General features: G+C 42.5%; 1 protein-coding gene across 3 annotated transcripts in view; it reads left to right on the top strand.

The window, feature by feature from the left end:
- Positions 1–19,774, top strand: part of KATNAL2 (katanin catalytic subunit A1 like 2) — an 829,719-nt gene that overhangs the window by 338,754 nt on the left and 471,191 nt on the right. For all 3 annotated transcript variants that reach the window (XM_044081877.1, XM_044081869.1, XM_044081884.1), the window contains one exon: positions 2,625–2,723. In XM_044081877.1, the coding sequence (XP_043937812.1) occupies positions 2,625–2,723 (99 nt within the window). The remainder of the gene's footprint in view (positions 1–2,624; positions 2,724–19,774) is intronic.

Here is a 19,774-nt window from a genome sequence, read left to right as displayed (position 1 = left end):
AGAAATGCCTATACTTAAAAAAAAAAAAAATTCTTCAGTTATAATCACCAAAAAAAAAGTCCATTGCTCCAAAGATGGATTTATTCTCTCTGCACAAATCATACAATACAGCTGTTGAGGTACTTTAGCCAAACTATGTCTCAAAAATGAGGAAGAACATTCTTTTTCCACTGAGACTCACAGGAAGCTTCAAAAATTTAAAACTGATCTCCGTTTAACCTGAAAATATCTTGTCTGTATCAATGCATGTTATCACCTAGTTAATTTTATATGCAGTCCTACGTCCTTTTCCCTGTTTATGCCTTACTTTCAGTTCTTTAATGCTACTCCAGTATTCACTAGGGCATATGAGGCTGCCTGCGACAGAGTTCTGTCTAGTACAATATTACTATTTTGTCCATGAGCTACTTTTTACACAATTCACTCCTCATTAATGTGAATGTGTAGTAGATTTCCAGATCTCCACTCCAAATCACACAACCCATTTCTCTTCTTCCACTTTTCGGCTGCTAGATCGTAGGTCAGTTCTACAAATTGTATCCGTCTTCTCTTTAAACCCTTCTGTTTTATCTAATTTCCACCATGTAGTTGTTTTCTGCCAGTATCACCTTCTGTTTTTCAACTTTCTGCAGCATACCCTTACACTATTCTTTCCTCTTTTTCTACCTCATCCGACTTCATTACTCATCCTTATTCACATGAATTAAGGGTGATGATATATCTCGTGCCCGTGCTATAATATAAGGTTATATTTGAGAAGTTAGTTGTTTTTACTTGGTTTCATTTCCTTGCCTGCTGTACTTTTCTATAAGTACTGCTAAAAATGAGTTTGACATTCTGAGTTAGTTCACGTTGCCTCATATTTTTCTTAGTAAATTAAATTAAGTGTTTTAGTTCTTAAATTTTTTGTATTTTTTTTTTAGTATTTTTGTGGAGCATTTCTTCATGGGCCTCTGGTGAAGAAGATTTTTTTTGCTTAGTCTGACTTTTCCATTAAAATACAAATGAATAAGTAAATAAATTTATTTTCTTTCTTCTGCTGAGATGATAGTTATGCCTCATTGGTTGTATCACATTTGGACTACTAAGTTTGTTATATTATTGTGGTGTTGTGGAATTAGCCTGGCTGTCTGTTATGGTGATATTCATGTTTAAGCCAAACTGTGTGGGGTCAAGTGTTTGGAGGTTGCCAATGTCCCTGTTAATGAGGTCCATGATAATCCGTTCCATGGCCTTGCAGATTAGGCAAGTTAGGCTGATGGGTCTATAATTTCCCGGATCAGTGGGCACTCCACCTTTGTGTAAAGGGATGACAGTAGCTGTTCTCCTCTTGGCTGGGACAAAGCCGATACTCAGGCTTTGGTTGAATAGGGTGCCTAATGGAGCTGCAAGTTCATGCCTGAGTTCTTGTAGGATGCAGCCTGGGATGTTATCGGGTCCCATGGAGGCTGTATTTTTTGCCTTTGAGAGGGTAGTGGTGACCTATTCCCTGGAGATAAGGGAAGGGAGGCAGGTACTGGGGATGTCCTGATTTACTGATGGGGGGGGGCAGAGGGGTTAAGTTTTCGCTGAATCTGTCAGCCAGTAGGTTGGCTATATTTACAGCATTTGTGTATGTAGTGTCCTTTGAGATTGTGGACATATTTGAAGAAGGCCTTATGATTGCCTTTAGTAGATGTGGCCAATTTGGACTCGAAGTTGGCTTTAGAAGATTTCACTAGTGCTCTTATTTGCTTGTTCAGGCTAAGGAGAGATTGCTTCCAATTAGGCACCTGCTCCTTCTTGGTCCTGGACAGCATATTTTTTCCTTTTGTTATGTAGTTTATTTATTGCAGATGTCCACCAGACAGGTTTACTCTTCCTTGCAGAGGACAATTTTGTCCTGTCAGGTATCTAATAATAAAATGGCAGTAGTTCAAACATGTTTATTAAAAACACACATACTCCCTAGTGCTTTGACTATTGCAAATCAACTTAAATATAAAGAAAGAATCCAAGTGTTTATCCAAAACAATAGTTAACTAAATATCTTAAAGAAATATTATTCTAACATACTTTTCCAAGTGTGCTCATTATTTAAAGTATAACTAATATAAATAAAGTTTCTTTATAAAGAAGGTAATATTTAATATTATACCTTCTCCTTTTAAGTACAGCCAGCCTTTCCAAGACAGTAGCTTCCAACGATGTACTATCACTATTATGAGTAGAGCAAAAATTATTTACCCCTGGACTATTTTCTTTATTATGTTTAATATCTCTGATATGTTTCTGAAGTCTAGTTTTGAATTTCCTGCTGTGGCACCATCTACCTTCCTTGATTAGGGAAAGCACAACTAAGGCTTTTTTTTAGTAAGTCACTCTTTTACTATCTGTTTAGGAAGGCTTACGTGAATCTTTGGGTAGGTCTGTACAATGTTACTTTTCATTTATTTTTGCGAGTATATTCATTTATTCTTTATTAGTACTGTGAAATTTTAAGCATTATAAATAAATGAAATACTTGGATGACTTTTTAACTGGTTCACTTAATTTTCAATCATTTGAAGTATTCTTTATTAGAAACTTTGCACCAAAGTTATCAGTATGCTAAGGGATCGATTTTATTTTTCTTTTACTTTCAGGAAAATGGTAATTATCCTTCACCACATAGCCATGATATGGGCTTGAATGTTTCTGGAATTAACAAAGTGGTCGGAGTGGAAGGAATTCAGCCAAAAAGGGTATGTAATTTGTGGATACAGTATAACCGTCCTGTGCAGAACAATTTATACTTGTTCGATTATCAGGGTAGTAAACATTCATTCCATCTTAAGATAATATGTGGCTGAGTGTGTAGTAAATTTGTTGCTTGCTCATACCTTAATGCTCAGTTGTGCTTGCATAAATACACCAGTATTGTGTTTGGGTGTTTTGAAGTTTAATTCATATAATTTAGAGAGAAGAAATATATATTTAGTGTTTTATACAGAGGGCAAACAACTTTCAAGTACAAAAATATTGTGTCTGTCATAGTTTAAGACACAATATTTAATTAATTAGAGAGTTTTTTTTCCTAGTGAAATGGATAACTGGTAAACATTGCCAAAGTACTGGAAGATGTGAGCATTTGACAAATATTAAATGTCAGTTCTTAACAGTGAAGATTTTCTGTATTTGTCTTCCATGTTTTTATGATGTATTAGCTTTCGGAGGTGCCACTGCAGCAGCAGATTATAATATATGGGTTTATTCACTTTGTGCATTATTTCCTCAGACAGAATTTCTTCTTGGTAGTGGCATATCACCTGTAAGGAAAAAGGACTTGTCTTTTGTCCTGCTTAGGTAAAGATGGTGTTATATGTTCTGTATAGTTCTTCGTTCTCTTCAGTCCTTGTCATTGCTTCTGATAGTAGAGTGGCTTATATTCTGCTTTCTTAGTTCGTTTGTCCAGGATGAGATGCGACTTTGCGGAGCCTTTTAAGTCTTCCTTTGTAAATGCCCTTTTTGATGGCTCATCTTATTTTGGGGCTAAAGTGAAAGAGATGCTGACCAGGTGTGAGGAGGAAGGTAAGACCCTGTCTGCCATGGACATACATATTTCCAAACCTCAAAGACCCTATCTTAAGGGTCAATGGGGCAGAGGAAAGATATGGTGCAGAAAATCACAGGGTTCATTCCAGGACATGCATGGTGAAAGTTCCCCCACAGGCGGGGGGGGGGGCAATAATGGAATATGCCACCCTTGTGGCAGAGAGGGAGGGGTCTGCAAATCCAGGGCTCCAGAGAAACTTTCTTCGGCAAGCCCTTCCAGCACTCCTGAACAGAGGCCTGATTGCTTTGCCCCAGAGGAATTTGGGGATGACTGCCTCTGCACCTACATACCTGGCTAAAAATAAACGACAAGTGGGTGCTGAACATCATATCCAGGGGTTATCTTATCTCCATTTCCCAACCCCTTCCCATAATTAGGAAGATCTTGGATGTTCCACCCAGTTAGCGGGAACAGGCAGCCATTCAAGTTCAAAAGCTGCTCAACAAGAGTCATCCAAGAAGTCCTACCAGACCCGATAAAATCCGGGACTTACTCAAGGTTCTTTATAGTTCCAGAGAAAATGGGACTGGAGACCTATTCTGGATCTTGGCAAACTGAACGAATCAGTAAAAGAGGCAAAGTTTCAGATGGTCATAGTTCAGTCCATTCTTCCTTTTCTGGAAAAGGACAATTGGATGTGCTCTACAGACCTTCAGTACACATACTATCACATAAAAGTAGACAGGCGGTCCAAAAGGCACAGTCACTATCAGTTTCGAGCTCTGCCCTTTGGGCTCACAACAGCCCCCAGAGTGTTTATCAAATGCATACCATTAGTAACAGCTCACTTGAGACAACAAGGATTTCAGGTGTTTCCATATGTAGACAAATGGCTCATTATTGCCCCAGCCAGGTATCTTCTTATTCGGGCAAGAGACTACATTCTAGAAGTTTGTGCACTCTTAGGTATCACTGTAAATCTTGAAAAGTCTTCTCTGGAACCCACACAGAACCTTGAGTTCACAGGTGCAATCCTGGATGCAAATCAGATGGTAGCCAAGCTGCTACTCTCAAGAGTGATGACAGTCAAGTCTTGGGACAGGGTATTACTTCGCAGAAACTTGATACTGGTTCACTTAGTCTTACAGACTCTTGGTTCGATGGCCGCAGCACTCATTCTAGTTCCATTAGCATGTTATCACATGAGAATACTCCAGTGGCTGCTATCAGTGCAATGGTCCTTCCTAGAGCTTCCCATGTCCTTCTGAATTTGCCTCACCAGCCTTTGCAAGCAGGATCTTCTCTGGTGGCTTCAATTTGATCAAGTGACTCAAGGTTGTCCATTTGTTCCTCCACAGCTCAAGGCCACTGTGACCACGGATGCCTCCCAGATAGGGTGGGGGGGGTATTATCTGGGGAAGACGTTCCAAGGCACCTGGTCCCCCATCAAGGGCAATCTGCATATAAATGTTGTAGAGATTAATGGTGCTTCTGGCGCTGCAAGCATTTCAGGACTCTCTCCCTCAAAGGAATATTGAAGTGCATTTCGACAATATGTTGGTAGTCTGGTACATCAGCAAACAAGGGGGAACCAGATTGTACCCCCTCTGTTGAGAAGCCCTCAGGGTTTGGCAATGGGCAATTTCATCCAACTGTTTCCTGATAGTGCACATCTCAGGGAAGTCCAATGTGATAACAGATAAACTGAGCAGGACCATTCTAATGCCTCAGGAGTGGTCCCTCAATCAAAGAGTTGCGGAAATGATTTTCCATTAATGGGGCCAGGTTTCTGCAACCTTTTTTAACTCTCCAGTGAACAGCAAACATAGCAACTATTTCACCCTGATTCCCCCTATGGGAGATTTTCTGAGGGATGCAGTCCTCCACGATTGGCCCCCAAGTCTTCTGTATGCCTTTCCCTTTACCTCATTGATACAAGCCTTCTTACGGAAAGCCAATCGGTTGACAAGGACAATAATTCTAATTGCTCCCTACTGGCCTCGACAGATTTGGTTCCCCTTCTTAGTGACCTATTCTTCTGGATGAACCTTGGATTCTGGACCCAGTTCCAGAACTCCTGTCACATCCAGTCAGAATGGTTCATCCGAATTTACACAATCTGAAGTTGACAGCTTGGCTGCTCCAGTTCTGGTCTTAGCCAGGCAACCCCTTCTCTTCCCCTGTCCGACACATTATTCTTTCATGTCACAAATCCTCCACCCATAAGATTTATCGCAGTAAGTGGAAACGTTTGCTTGTTGGGCAAAGAGACTTGGCATAGACCCCTTCACCACTCCTATTCATATGATTTTGGATTTTTTAGCATGGCTTTTTAATGAAGGTGCAACTGCAGCTACTGTTAAGGTACAACTAGCAGCCATATCAAACTTTCATTCGGGTGAAAATGGATCTTCATTGATTTCTCACAAACTCTGCAGAACCTTTTTGAAAGGAACAATTCTTTTAAAGCTCCTGGATAAATACCCTTCTCCACCATGAGACTTAAATTTCATTCTAAGACATATTATCTGCCATCTGTTCAAGCCAGCAGCACACTGTGACCTGAAATTCCTGTCATGGAAGACCCTTTTCCTATTGGCAATCACATCCACTAGAAGGGTTTCTGAAATGAAAGCCTTATCGTCTCAATCACCTTATTTGATTTTTCACAAGGATAGAGTCTCCTACCATACTAACTCTTCCTTTCTATCCAAAGTGATTTCAGAAAATACATTGAATCAGTCTATTGAGTTATCAGTTTTCTTTCCCAATTTTCAAAATAAAGGGGAGTATTTTTTACATTTGCTAGATGTTCCTAGACAGTTACATTTCTACCTTCATAGGACAAAGGATTTGAGAAAAACTGATCAGCTGTGTGTAACCTTTTTGAATACTAGAAAAGGTCTCCATGTGTTCAAGGCGACTTTAGCCAAGTGGCTGTCTCAGTGCATGCCTTAAATTTACCATTCACAGAATAAGCAATTACCCAGGCCTGATAAGGCAATTCTACTAGAGCCATGGCTACCTCTTCTGCCTTCCAATCCAGGGTTTCATTGGACAATATTTGTACGGCAGCCACATGGATCAATCACCATACCTTTATTACTCTTTATAAACTGGATCTGGTTTCCAGGGGTAGAGCTGCATTTGGATCTATGATTCGAATGAATATTCTCCCTTGAGCCACCCAAGATACAGAATGCTAGGGACTCTGTCCCATCAGTGAGAATAAGGTGAAAAAGCCATTATGTACTTACCATAATGTTCTTTGTGTGTTGTCCATTTTCACCTTTTCCTCACAACCCACCCACCAGCCCTCTACTGAGGCTTCTGATGGATTGAGATATCCTGGATTATATGTTCCTTTTTTATTCGATATAACCTTGCAATGGCTTCAACTCCTTTCAGAGGAATATATATATATATATATATATATATATATATATATATATATATATATATATATAAATAAAATGTGTGTGTGTGTCATATATATATATATATATATATATATATATATCTGTATATAATGTAATGTGGTCCTATCTCGCCTACATTCATTACTGACGGGCTCGGAGACGAGAATCGGCTCTGACTCGGCCGCTATAAATAGCACAAAGTCTCTAATTGGCTGGGCTAAGCCTGTATCTCAGGATGCACCACGCCCAAACCCCCAGATCTCGTTTGCTGCTCATTGAGTGAAGACGTGGTCTCGAGCTTGGCTGTGGCTAAGTACTTTATTGAACTATTTACTTAGTTTTCTGTGGAATATTTTCCAACCAAAAGCTATTTTAATAGCTACGTTTTGTGTGTGTGTGTTTTTTGTGACCTTTTCCTTTGATAATTGTAGTTGTGGTATACTTTTGTTTGCCGGGCTAGGCCCGTTTAAGTTAGAGGGCCTTAGCCCTGTTCGGTGTGTCTCCTTGGTTTCTTTTAGGGGCGTTTGAGTCAGAGTCCCTTCTCCTCCCTTCATGTTGGTGTCATTTTGTGTGGCTTTAAAAATGTCAGGCAAAGATCAGAAGGAACATAGGCCTTCTGGGTTTAAAAAGTGTGCCAAATGTTCATATAAGATGTCTTTAACTGATGGCCATGCCATCTGTGTATACTGTTTGGGCGCTATACACTTGCAAGAGTCCTGCAGTGTGTGTCATTTGTTTAGTTCCAGGGTCTTGCAAGAGAGAAAAAATAAGTTGATTCTCAAGGGCCTGCTAAAACCTGCCTTTGAAGAAGCTTTGGCGTCTTCTCCCCCTAGCGGGAAATCTAAAACAAAAAAGAGATCTCCGGCTCCGTCCAGTTCGTCGGAGCCATTGGAGAAAAGATCGAAGACTGTTTCACCTTCCTCTGCTCCATTGGCCTCGGAGTTGCAGGAGATGCTGTCGGTACCGAAGACTGCTTCCTCGGTTCCACTGCCTTCGAAGCCGAAGAAGGTTTCTGTTGTGTTGGAGCTGACCTCGGCTCCAATTGTCTTGGAACCGATTTGGAGCCATTCTCCTAGCTTCGCGTTGGATCCTTTAGAGAAGACTTCTCGACCCCCTTCTGTGTCCTCCAAGTCCTCCAGGTTGTCTGATTTGGATTTGGATAGGGTGGTGCAGAGGCTCCTCCAGTCACCAGTGTTAACGAAATTATTTTCGGCTCCAGCCCAGTCTGCTTTGGAGCCTGTCCTTGTGTCGGTTCCGATAATTCCTCCTCCAACCACCTCTGTGTCATTGGAGCCGGAGTGTTCTGAGTCGAGTGAGATCCTTGGGTCAGCTCCGAAACCTCATTTGAGTTTTTCGGCTCTGACCTCGGCTCCAACCCTTTCGGTCCCATCTGATGGTTTCGGCACTCGGGTTTTGTCGGTCAGACCCGAGGGGGATACATCAGGGCTCCAGACTTTGGCTCCGAGTCTCCCTCTTGGTGCTTCGGCCGGGGGAACCCCTGCTCCGATTGTGGTCTCGGAGATGGGTCACTCCTCGGATTCAGGTGGACCCGCCTTCGAGGCCATGAAGAGCGCACTGGCTAGGTCTTCGGTGACATCACTCGAGTCAACCACTCCTTTCCCGGACACTGCGACTAGAGCCTCTGATGCCCCCCTATCTGCAGGCAGCGGGGCTCGAAGGCCTGAGGATACCCCCATGCATGGTCCCCTGCTTTCTGAGGGCCCCTCAGAGTCCTTGCCTGAAGAGCCTCCCAGAAAGAAGCTGTGTAAGAGGAAGCACATATACTCCCCAGATGAGTCTGTCACCTCAGACACCAACCTCGATGATGCAGAGGGGTCCCCAAAGTCGTCCTCTGATGATGTCTCATTCTCCGACATCCTGGAGATTTTGAGACAGAGAGGTGACTGACCCTCCAAAACCCCCTCTGAGTAGGAGTTGGTCTTCCTCAAGGCCTTCGGAGCCCGACCTTCTGCCTCCTGGGTGTCTCCCCCCTTCGATGAACTGTTGGACCTTATTTGTCGAAGGGTGTGGGAACACCCTGACTCTGTGGAACCGGTTCCCAGCCGCCCCAACAAGTTTTTGTTTGCGCCTCCTGGGAAAGAATTTTTGACCAAAGGAGTTCCTGTAGATGCCATGGTGGTGGCATCTGCCACTCAGCAAGAAGTTGCAGAGGCTTCTGCTTCTGTTCATCCTCCTAACAAGGAGTCTAGGAGTATGGATCTGTATGAAAAGCGTACCCGGTCCTCAGCGACCTTTACTTTGCGGATGCTGAATTATCTGTGTCATTTTATGAGGCTCCAAAAAGATCTCCTCAAGGAGTTGGGAAATACTCTGTCGGGTAACTTGCCTGAGGCGGTGAACCAGACTGTCAATGCCCAGCTGTCTACCCTGCCTTTTATTGTTAACTCGTCCATGAGGCTCATATCCTATGCAGCCGAGGGGGCGGGTAGGGCAGCTAGCTCAGGCGTAGCCCTCAGGAGGCAAGCCTGGATGCACCTGTGTCACTTCGCGGCGGCCTTCAAGTCTTCCTTCATGGACGCTCCCTTTGATGGGTCCTCCCTCTTTGGACCCAAAGTGAAAGACACTCTCACCAGATGTGAGCAAGAGGGTAAGACTTTGTCTGCCATTGGGGCCCATTTTTCGCTTCCCTCTAGACCTTATCTCAAGGTGCAGAGGGGAGGAAAGATGTGGTTCATAAAGTCTCAGAAGTCTTATCCTGACCATCATGGTGACCCCCCCCTCCAGAGGCAGAGGAGGGGGGAATTACTCTGGAAGACGTTGCCCTAGAGGCGGGGGAGGCCCCCGCAACTCAGGAGACCGCGATTCCTTTCGTGCTTCCTCCTACCAATGTCTCTTAGGGACTGCCCGACTGTGCCTCTCCGGAGCCAGTCAGGGATCATTTCTCGAAGCATCTGCAAGCCTGGGAAAACATCACTCAGGATCGTTGGGTGCTTCGAATTATTGCCGGAGGTTACACCATTCCCTTTATCTCACCTCCTCTGCCACGCAAGAGAGTCGCAGATGTTCCACCCAGTCAAAGGGACCAAGCAGCGTTAGAAGTCTCAAAGCTGCTGGAAAAAGGAGTCATTCAACCAGTCCCCTCAGACCAGAACGAATCAGGAACTTACTCAAGGTTATTTTTGGTGCCCAAAAGAACAGGGGACTTGAGGCCCATCCTGGATCTCAGCTGTTTAAATCGCTTCGTCAGGACGTCCAAGTTCCGAATGGTCACTCTTCAAACCATTTTTCCTTTGTTGGAAAAAGGAGTATGGATGTGCTCCATCGATCTCAAGGATGTCTATTATCGCATCAAGATAAACAAGGCCTCCAGGAATCACTTATGCTTCCAGCTGGGAGCCAGTCATTTCCAATTTCGAGCCCTGCCCTTTGGTCTCACCACAGCCCTCAGGGTGTTTACCAAATGTCTGACAGTGGTGACTGCTCACCTGAGACGTCTAGGATTCCAGGTGTTTTCTTACATAGATAACTGGCTTCTCACCACCCCCACCAGGCATTTACTTGTTTGAGCCATGGAGGCCACCATCAACTTGGGTCAACTCCAAGGGATTACTTTCAACTTACAAAAATCTGTCTTGCTCCCATCACAACGTGTTGCATTTATCGGCGCAGAGCTAGATTCCATAGAAATGAGGGCTTTCCTTCCTACAAAAAGAATAAAAGTGCTACAGGCTCAAGTTTTGGCCTTATTACCAATGAAAAAGATCCAAGCCAGACTAGTTCTTCAGATACTAGGTTCCATGGCGGCCACCATCCTACTAGTACCCCTGACCATGCTACATATGCGGACACTACAGTGGCTTCTTTTGGCCCAGTGGTCCTTTCAAGAGCTCCCTCTGTCTCATCCGATTCTTATAACGGAACAATGTCGACAGGATCTGCGTTGGTGGCTTCATTCACCCAATCTGAACAAAGGGAAATCCCTGAATCCTCCGCCCCCTACTGCCACATTGACCACGGACGCCTCCCAGACAGTATGGGGGGGGCATTACCTGGGCAGAATGGTCCAAGGCATGTGGCAGGAACACGAGGTACACTTGCATATAAATGTTCTGGAGATGAGAGCAGTGCTACTAGCATTGCAAGCACTTCACAGCTCTCTTCCCAAGGGCACTATCTCAATTCTTTCCGACAACATGTCAGTCATGCGGTACCTGAACAAACAGGAGGGAACCAAGTCCTATCCCCTTTGCAGAGAGGCCATGGGAGTGTGGAATTGGGCGGTGTCTTCCCAACTTTTTCTAGTGGCAATGCACATTCTGGGGAAGTCCAATGTGATAGCAGACAGGCTAAGCAGAGCTATTCTGATGCCTCATGAGTGGTCCCTGAACGATCGAGTTGCGGCTCAGATCTTCCCCTGGTGGGGTCCACCTTGCTGCAACCTGTTTGCCAGTCCCCTCAATGCCAAGTGCAGCAATTACTTCACTCTGATCCCCCCTTAGGGGGAGTCACTCAGGGATGCTCTAGTCCACGATTGGCCCCCCGGTCTGCTCTATGTCTTCCCTCCGTTTCCTCTGCTGTCAGGAGTGATTCAGAAGGCAACTTCCTTGGGAAGCAAAATGATCTTGATCGCACCACACTGGCCCCGTCAAGTCTGATTCCTCTTTCTCCGGATATATACTATGGATGGTCCTTGGATTCTGGACCCAGTTCCAGACCTATTGACTCATCTGTCAGGGCAGTTCCACCCATCCCTGCGAACCCTCAAGCTCACTGCCTGGCTTCTCCACTTCCGTCCTTAGTCAGACAGCTTTCCTTTACACCGGAAGTGGTACATATCCTATCTTCCTCCCACAAGCCTTCCACTAAGAAGATATACTCCAGTAAATGGAAAAGATTTGCTATCTGGGCCCAGTCACATAACCTAGATCACTTCACAGCCCCTGTGACGGCAGTTTTAGAATTTTTGGCTACTCTTTTCAGACAAGGTTCCGCTGCCTCCACTATTAAGGTTCAGCTGGCAGCAATTTCTAATTTTCACGTTTCATATGAGCCTTTCCTCATGGGCCATAAACTGTGTAAAGCTTTCCTAAAAGGAACCTGGTTACTTCGTCCCCCAGTTTCTCAGCCATTCTTGCCATGGGATTTAAACTTGGTGCTTAGAGCCATAACTTCTTCTCCCTTTGAGCCTGCAGCCTCTTGTGAATTCAGATATTTGTCTTGGAAGACAGCCTTTCTGGTGGCTATTACTTCAGCCAGAAGGGTATCAGAGCTTCGAGCCCTTTCTGTCAAACCTCCTTATTTGATTTTTTATAAGGCTAGAGTATCCTTGAGACTCAACCCTTCCTTTCTTCCTAAGGTTTCTTCTACCTTCTGTCTTCACCAATCCATTGAGCTAACTGTGTTTTTCCCACACTTTTCAAACAAGGCAGAATTCAAATTTCACCAATTGGATGTACATAGACAACTGAGATTTTATTTGCACAGGACAAAACAAGAGAGGAAATCAGATCAGTTGTTTGTGTCCTTTTCAGAGAACAGGAATGGTAGCCCTGTGACCAAAGGCACTATTGTAAGGTGGATTAAGGACTGTATCTCATTTATTTACACATCAGTGAGTAGAGATCTACCTTTCCCGGTTAAGGCGCATTCTACCAGGACTATGGCTACCTCAGTGGCTTTTCATGCTAGGCTCTCTTTGGATGAAATCTGTGCAGCAGCCACCTGGTCTTCTCCACACACTTTTATTTCTCATTATAAGCTGGACGTGGCTTCTATAGGCCGGGCTTCCTTTGGTTCCATGGTGCTTAGGAGTGTTTTCTCATGAGCCTCCCAGGATATAGGTGCTAGGGACGCTGTCCCGTCAGTAATGAATGTAGGCGAGATAGGACCACATTACATCATTTAGTTATGTACTCACCATAACGATAGATATATGTGGTCCATCTCGCCTACATTCTTACGTATCCTCCCACCTTCCCCCTTCCTGGTGAACTTGGAGGAAATTATATTCTTAGACCCTTCTGAGGATATTATTTTTTTTGTCCTCTCTTCTTGCTTTGTTGTTATGTGGGGTTATGCATGTGTAATGATTATTTTGTGGCAAACAAGATTTGGGGATTTGGGTCTGGTGCATCCTGGGATACAGGCTTAGCCCAGCCAATTAGAGACTTCGTGCTATTTATAGCGGCCGAGTCGGAGCTGATTCTCGGCTCCGAGCTCGTCAGTAATGAATGTAAGCGAGATGGACCACATACATCTATCGTTATGGTAAGTACATAACTAAATGTTTTATGTTTTTCGTTGCTCTGGGGATCCTGCTTTCCTTTTCCTAAATAGGGCAGCAAACAAGATCTGAGGTAATCAGTGAGGTGCATTCTACATAAAGGAGAGATGCCCAATAGCAAAGTTTGTGACCGCGAGCTTTGGTAATGGCAGAGTCAGATCCAAGGGTCTGATCCAAACCCATCAGTGAGGAAAAGTGAAAATGGACAACACACATGGAACATTATAGTAAGTACATAACTTTTTCTTTGTCTTCCCTCCGCAAAATCACATTGATCCATATCTATCAATTTTGGCACCATCTTTGCGATTCTTTTTATATTATAGACATAAACACTTTATAATCATGACTTAAATTGAAATGGACTTATGTAAAGCTAGGTCTGATGTGTCTTTACTGTTTTTAAATATTACAGTCACCACAGCTATCTTCCAGGATGTTGGTGCTTCCCGTCCTTATAAAATTATGTTAAACAAAACCTTCCAGAGTTTTGTCACTTTTTTCCCTCATAGCTTCCACAGGAATACCATCTATTCATGGAGACTTTCCTGCAGATTTGATTATACATCATCATTTTTATCTCATACGTAAGTCATCCATAAATATTTCTATTTGTGCTTTTCTCATCATCATCATATTCTTTCGGCTGTTCCCGTTAGGGGTCGTCACAGCAGATCACCTGTTTCCATTTCTTCCTGTCCTCTGCATCTTGCTCTGTCACACCAACCACCTGCATGTCCTCTCTCACCACATCCATAAACCTCATCTTAGGCCTTCCTCTTTTCATGTTACGTGGTAGCTTCATCCTTAGCATCTTTTTCCCAATATACTCAGCATCCCTCCTCAGCACATGTCCAAACCAACGTAATCCTGCCTCTCTGGCTTTGTCTCCAAACCTTTCAACCTGGGCTTGACCCTCTAATGTACTTATTCTTAATCCTGTCCACCCTCATCACACCCAGTGCAAATCTTAACATCTTTAATTCTGCCACATCCAGCTCAAACTCCTGCCTTTTTGTCAATGCCACTGTCTCCAACTCATATAACATAGCTGGTCTCACTACTCTCTTGTAGACCTTCCCTTTCACTCTTACAGGTACTCGTCTGTCACAAATCACTCCTGACACTCTTTTCCACCCACTCCATCCTGCCTGTACTCTCTTCTTCACCTCTCTTCCACACCCACCGTTACTCTGAACTATTGACCCCAAGTATTTAAACTCATCCACCTTCACCACCTCTACTCCTTGCATCCTCACCATTCCTCTATCCTCCCTCTCATTCACACACATATATTCGTAGTCCTGCTGACCTTCATTCCTCTTCTCTCTAGAGCATATCTCCATCTCTTCAGGGTCTCCTCCACCTGTTCCCTACTCTCACTACAGATCACAATGTCATCTGCAAACATCATAGTCCACGGGGACTCCTGTCTGATCTTGTCTGTAAACCTGTCCATCACCATTGCAAATAAGAAAGGGCTCAGAGCTGATCCTTGATGTAACCCCATCTCCACCTTAAACGCATCCGTCACTCCCACCGCAGATCTCACCGCTGTCACACTACCCTCGTACTATTTGTGCTTTTCTAAATTTCCAAATTCTTCTGCTTTATATATATTTTCATAACATTTTTGAAATATCTCTTAATACCTCTACAGGATCTATGGTTATTTTTTTGTTTATTTTATTTTTTTTTTTTGTTATAGGCTTCCTAAGTTTAGCAACAACCCTTTCGACTTTCTGTTGCCTAAGTTATTGTGCTAAACATTTTAGACTCTGGAGTTATTAGCAAAAAACAGTCACTTAACAGCAATCTTTCTAAACTTGTGCATATTATCCAGGTACTTCCTTATTTTCTCTTTAGCATTTGTACCTCTTATTGTTCAGTGAGATCCCTCTTATTCTGCAATACTTTAACCTTTGTCAGTCCCTCTAAATAATTCATGTTACATCTTAACCATTATCTCATTTTCTTTTATTTCTACCCTATTTTTAATCTCCTCTTTCATTTTATCCTACTCACTAGCTATAACTTCTGGAGAAGTTTCTATCTTCCCTAACAACTCTAATAATTTCCACTGACTGTTCCTTAAATTCCTTTTTACCAGTAGGTGGGTAAGTACCATTGTCTCATTTTTACTTCACTACCCTTCATTTTCATCTTGTAACTTGTAACTTAACTCCACATATATTACCAGCACCTCGTTCAACATTCACCATGCTTGCACCTTCTATTTTCTTAGCAGTTCTCCTCTCCCTAGGCTACCATCTAACTTCCTACCACTCCACTATCACTAACCATAATCACCTAAACTCCCCCACACTAACCTATCCAAACACTCACTACCATAATCGCATATACTTTTCATATACCATCTTCAACCACACCCCCCTTGATTTCACCAAGCTCACCTACAAAAAAACTAATTAGAAAAAACTACCCAGTTTACTCATACACCATATGAGCCCCAATTACCTACACACACTGAACACTGCTTCTAACCAACTTGCACTTAGTGGTGATATCCACCCTAACCCAGGCCCCTCCTCTACTATACCTACTGCTGCAAACCTACATGGACCTAATATCCCTTGCAAGCAAAACCCCTCTGACCTCTTAATACTCAGTATAAACCTCCGCAGCATCATTAATAAAATTAAAGAGCTACATGCCTCTATGTCCTTCTATAACCCTGACATTGTACTCCTAAACGAGACCTGGCTCAAACCCCACATCAAAGATACCACCATAGCCCCTGGCTATAACATCCTTAGATGTGATCGAATAGCTAAAAGAGGCAGGGGCATTGCCTGACTTTACAGGCACAACCTTACTCTCCAACAAATACGTAATGATATCCCCATTTTCGGCTATACAGAAACCCTGTTTGCAAATATAAAATTAAACCAGCAGAAACAACTCAACATTATATGTGTTTACTTACCACCAGGTGACAATATTGCCACTTTAGAGTCCATTTTACATTGGCCTTCCACCGGCCTCCCTCAGGAGATACTTATCCTGGGGGACTTCAGCATTGATTGGGCCTCTATCACGGCATTACCCCCGAAGTACCACTTAAACCTATTTAACGTCACACAGCTTATCCAAACGCCCACCCATATAGAGAAATCCACCAAAAAGGAATCCATATTAGACTGGATCCTAACCAACAAGCCTTCATCTGCCAGTACGTGTGGTACGTTACCCGACTCCCTCAGTGATCACCCACCCACATTCATACTAAGACAGCACACAAAACCCATAAAAATCCCCATCCTTCTTTATATCCGTAGTTCCAAAAATTTCCTACTAGACCAATTCATCAACACCTTAAAAAAAATAAATTGGTCACCTCTTAAAACTCTACCATTAGAAGAAGCTGTGAAGTACTTTAATACTACCTTCTTAGGTATCCTTAATCTTATGGCCCCACAATGTATAATTCATACTAAATCCAACCCAGCCCCCTGAATCTCAAAGGACAAAAGATCCCTACTCAAACAATGAGACATAGCTTGGGCAACCTGGCATACTAACAAAACAAGTACAAATTGACAATACTTCCTAGAGCTGTGAAACAAAGCAAAAAAAGAAATACATAATGTCAAAAAAAGTTGTTATATCCAGCTACAAAAAGCTCACTACAGCAATCCACAAAAATTCTGGTCCGCAATCAACTACATTCTCCAACCAGGCAAAATCACCTCGCCAAACCCTAACACTGAGGGTGATAACAATGATATTGCCACCCAGTTTAATGAATATTTCACCTCATCCATCCAAAACTTATTCAACAATTTCCCCACTACTACTACAACAAATGCCCCCAAAATACAAAACTGTCACTGTAAGACCAACATCCAATTCTCTCTCAAACCAGTTCCAACTAACCTAACTCGTAAACACCGTGCCAAATTGAAACCCACCACTCTTGCTGCTGATAAACTACCTGCTGATTACCTCAGCACTGCTGCTTCTGCCATCGCCTACCCTATTTCCATACTTATTAATAGATCCATAGCTGGACACACTGTCCCCCCCTCTGGAAAATTTCTTACTTTGTCCCTCTACACAAAGGTGGATCCTCGACAGAACTTAGTATACTACTATATCTCCCCTATCAAAAATCGTAGAAAAATGTGTACACACCCAACTACTGAATCATCTTCTTCAGTATAACCTCGTAGCAAATTCCCAAAATGGATTTCAGCCAAACCATAGTACCACCTCTGCCCTTGTATCCTTTACTGACCACATCAACCAACAAAGAAATCTCGGTAACTTAGTATCTGTTGTCTTCCTAGACCTGTCAAAGGCATTTGACACAGTATCCCACTGCAAATTACTACAACTCTCTCTGACCTCAGTCTGGATAACTCCTCTCTATTGTGGTTTAAAAATTATCTGTCCCTCTGGCAACAAGCTGTTAAATAGCATAAGTCTCTCTCCCCCTCTCCTCCCAGTGGGACAAGGTGTTCCGCAAGGATCCATGCTTGGTCCATTACTGTTTTCCATCTTTACCAATAACCTCCCCTTGGCTACCCAACAAACTAATATAGTACATCATGTTGATGACACCACCCTTATTTGCTCAGCTCCCTCTCTACAATTACTCCATGGTAGAACTCAGGAAGGCTTCACTACTATAGAACAATGGCTAAATTCCTCCCAACTCATACTAAACCCATCTAAGACCCAACTCATGATGTTCCACCCATCCAGAACTTTCTCCCCTAACTCGCCATTCTCAATAACATCCGCCAGCAATACCCTTATCACACCAGTAACCCAAGCTAAGCTACTAGGTGTAACTATTGACCAAAACCTAAAATTCAACAAACATATAGCACTAACAATTGCCAAAGTTCATAAAAAACTAGGTTCACTCTACCGCTCCAAGAGCTTCCTCACACAGAAATCCCAAATCACTATCTCTTGTACCCATTTACTCTCCACCTTACTATACACTTCCCCAGTTCTAACTAACCTAAATAAATCTGACCTTCTTAAACTATCTACCTGCTGCAATAAAATCTCAAACTTTGCAACCAGTGCTAAGTTTCATTCTCATCACTGCCTCTCCCTAAGACCACTAGGATGGCTAGAACTCCCTAACCTACTAAAATACAATCAACGTCTCCTGACCCATCAACTGCTATACCATTCAAATAAAATATCTGCCCTCTTTGGTCTGCTCATCTTCCAATACCGCTCTACTGACAACTCTTTCAATTAAATGCACGTTCCTGTGAAATATAATTTCTGTCTAGTTCAGTTTTACTGTACCATGGAGAATAATATATAAATTCTCTCATGAATTCCTGCTACTGAATTCATATCTTCCATCCCAAATATTTTCATATATTTCTTCAGAAATATATCCTCTTTTGTTTTATTTTCTCTTCCAGGTCCCCAATATACATCCTCACTGTTGCAAATCAAGTTCTAGTCACCACATGCAAGTAATATTCCCTGCTGAAAGCTGATCATTTCTCCCATAATTTTCTTAAACTCCATAATAGCAGTTTTAAGTGGAATATGAATATATGCCAGTATAATCCTCCTCCCTTTCCAGTAGCCCCTTACTACCACAAGTCTAATATTACTATCTTTCCTTCTTCTATCACTGTTGGAGCTCATCTAGCAATTATTGTAAGTACTCCCCTTTTTCTTTTTCTGTGATACTCTGCTGAATATCCCTCCTGAAATCCTTATTGTATCAAATTTACATGTTCATCTCTAAGTGTGTCTCCTGTACCATTGCTATTTGTGTTCTGCATCTCTTAACATAATTCAATACTCTTTCCTTTCTGTCTATCCCTGTGAGGCCATTCACATTCTAAATTAATATATTTAGTGTAGCCATTATGATACCTGTTACATATGACAGCATTTTAAAATGTATATATCCAGATTGTGTGTTGCATGCGCCCACTATATAGTTGTTTCTTGTCTCTGTTTGAACCTATGTCACAATTTACCTGATTATTTGTGTTAATGAAAACCCTCAAAAAACAAACAAACAAACAAAAAACCCCCACCCAAATCCTAGTAACTCGAAACAAACACACAAAACTGTGTACATCTTCAAATAATGAAGTTTAACTCTCCTGATAGGAACAATTACACCAAATCAACAACTACACTCAGAGGCAAAATCTCACCTAAGAATAAGGGTTTGATGTCAATCCATTCCTCAACTTTTGGGTTTAAGATCTGACCTTCACCACTTTACAAACTTTGGATCCATAGCTCAACCTCCCCCCCTTACCTGTAATCCTTTCCCAATCCCCAGATTACCGTAGATCACATTTACTGCTTTTGCAGTAAGACATGGTTTCTTATATCGCAAGCATTTTTGGTGAGATATAGCTATTTTTTTATTAATTTGCCCTTTTTGTCAGGGTTTTTTCACATTTCTCAGATTTTTTTTCTCTCCTGCCTCCCCTGTATATATCATATATGCATATATACCAATGCGTATTTATTGGTACCATTGTTGGAATTTTTCTTCCCAAAGTTTTGAGAATTTCTTGGTACCATCACTGGTATGCTGTTCTGCTTTCTTCTTAATTCCTTAATTGTCTCTGT

This window comes from Protopterus annectens, chromosome 1.part1 (assembly GCF_019279795.1).
Source record: "Protopterus annectens isolate FY-2018-M chromosome 1.part1, PAN1.0, whole genome shotgun sequence".
NCBI classification, from domain to species: domain Eukaryota; kingdom Metazoa; phylum Chordata; order Ceratodontiformes; family Protopteridae; genus Protopterus; species Protopterus annectens.
This window is presented reverse-complemented; position numbering and strand designations above follow the sequence as displayed.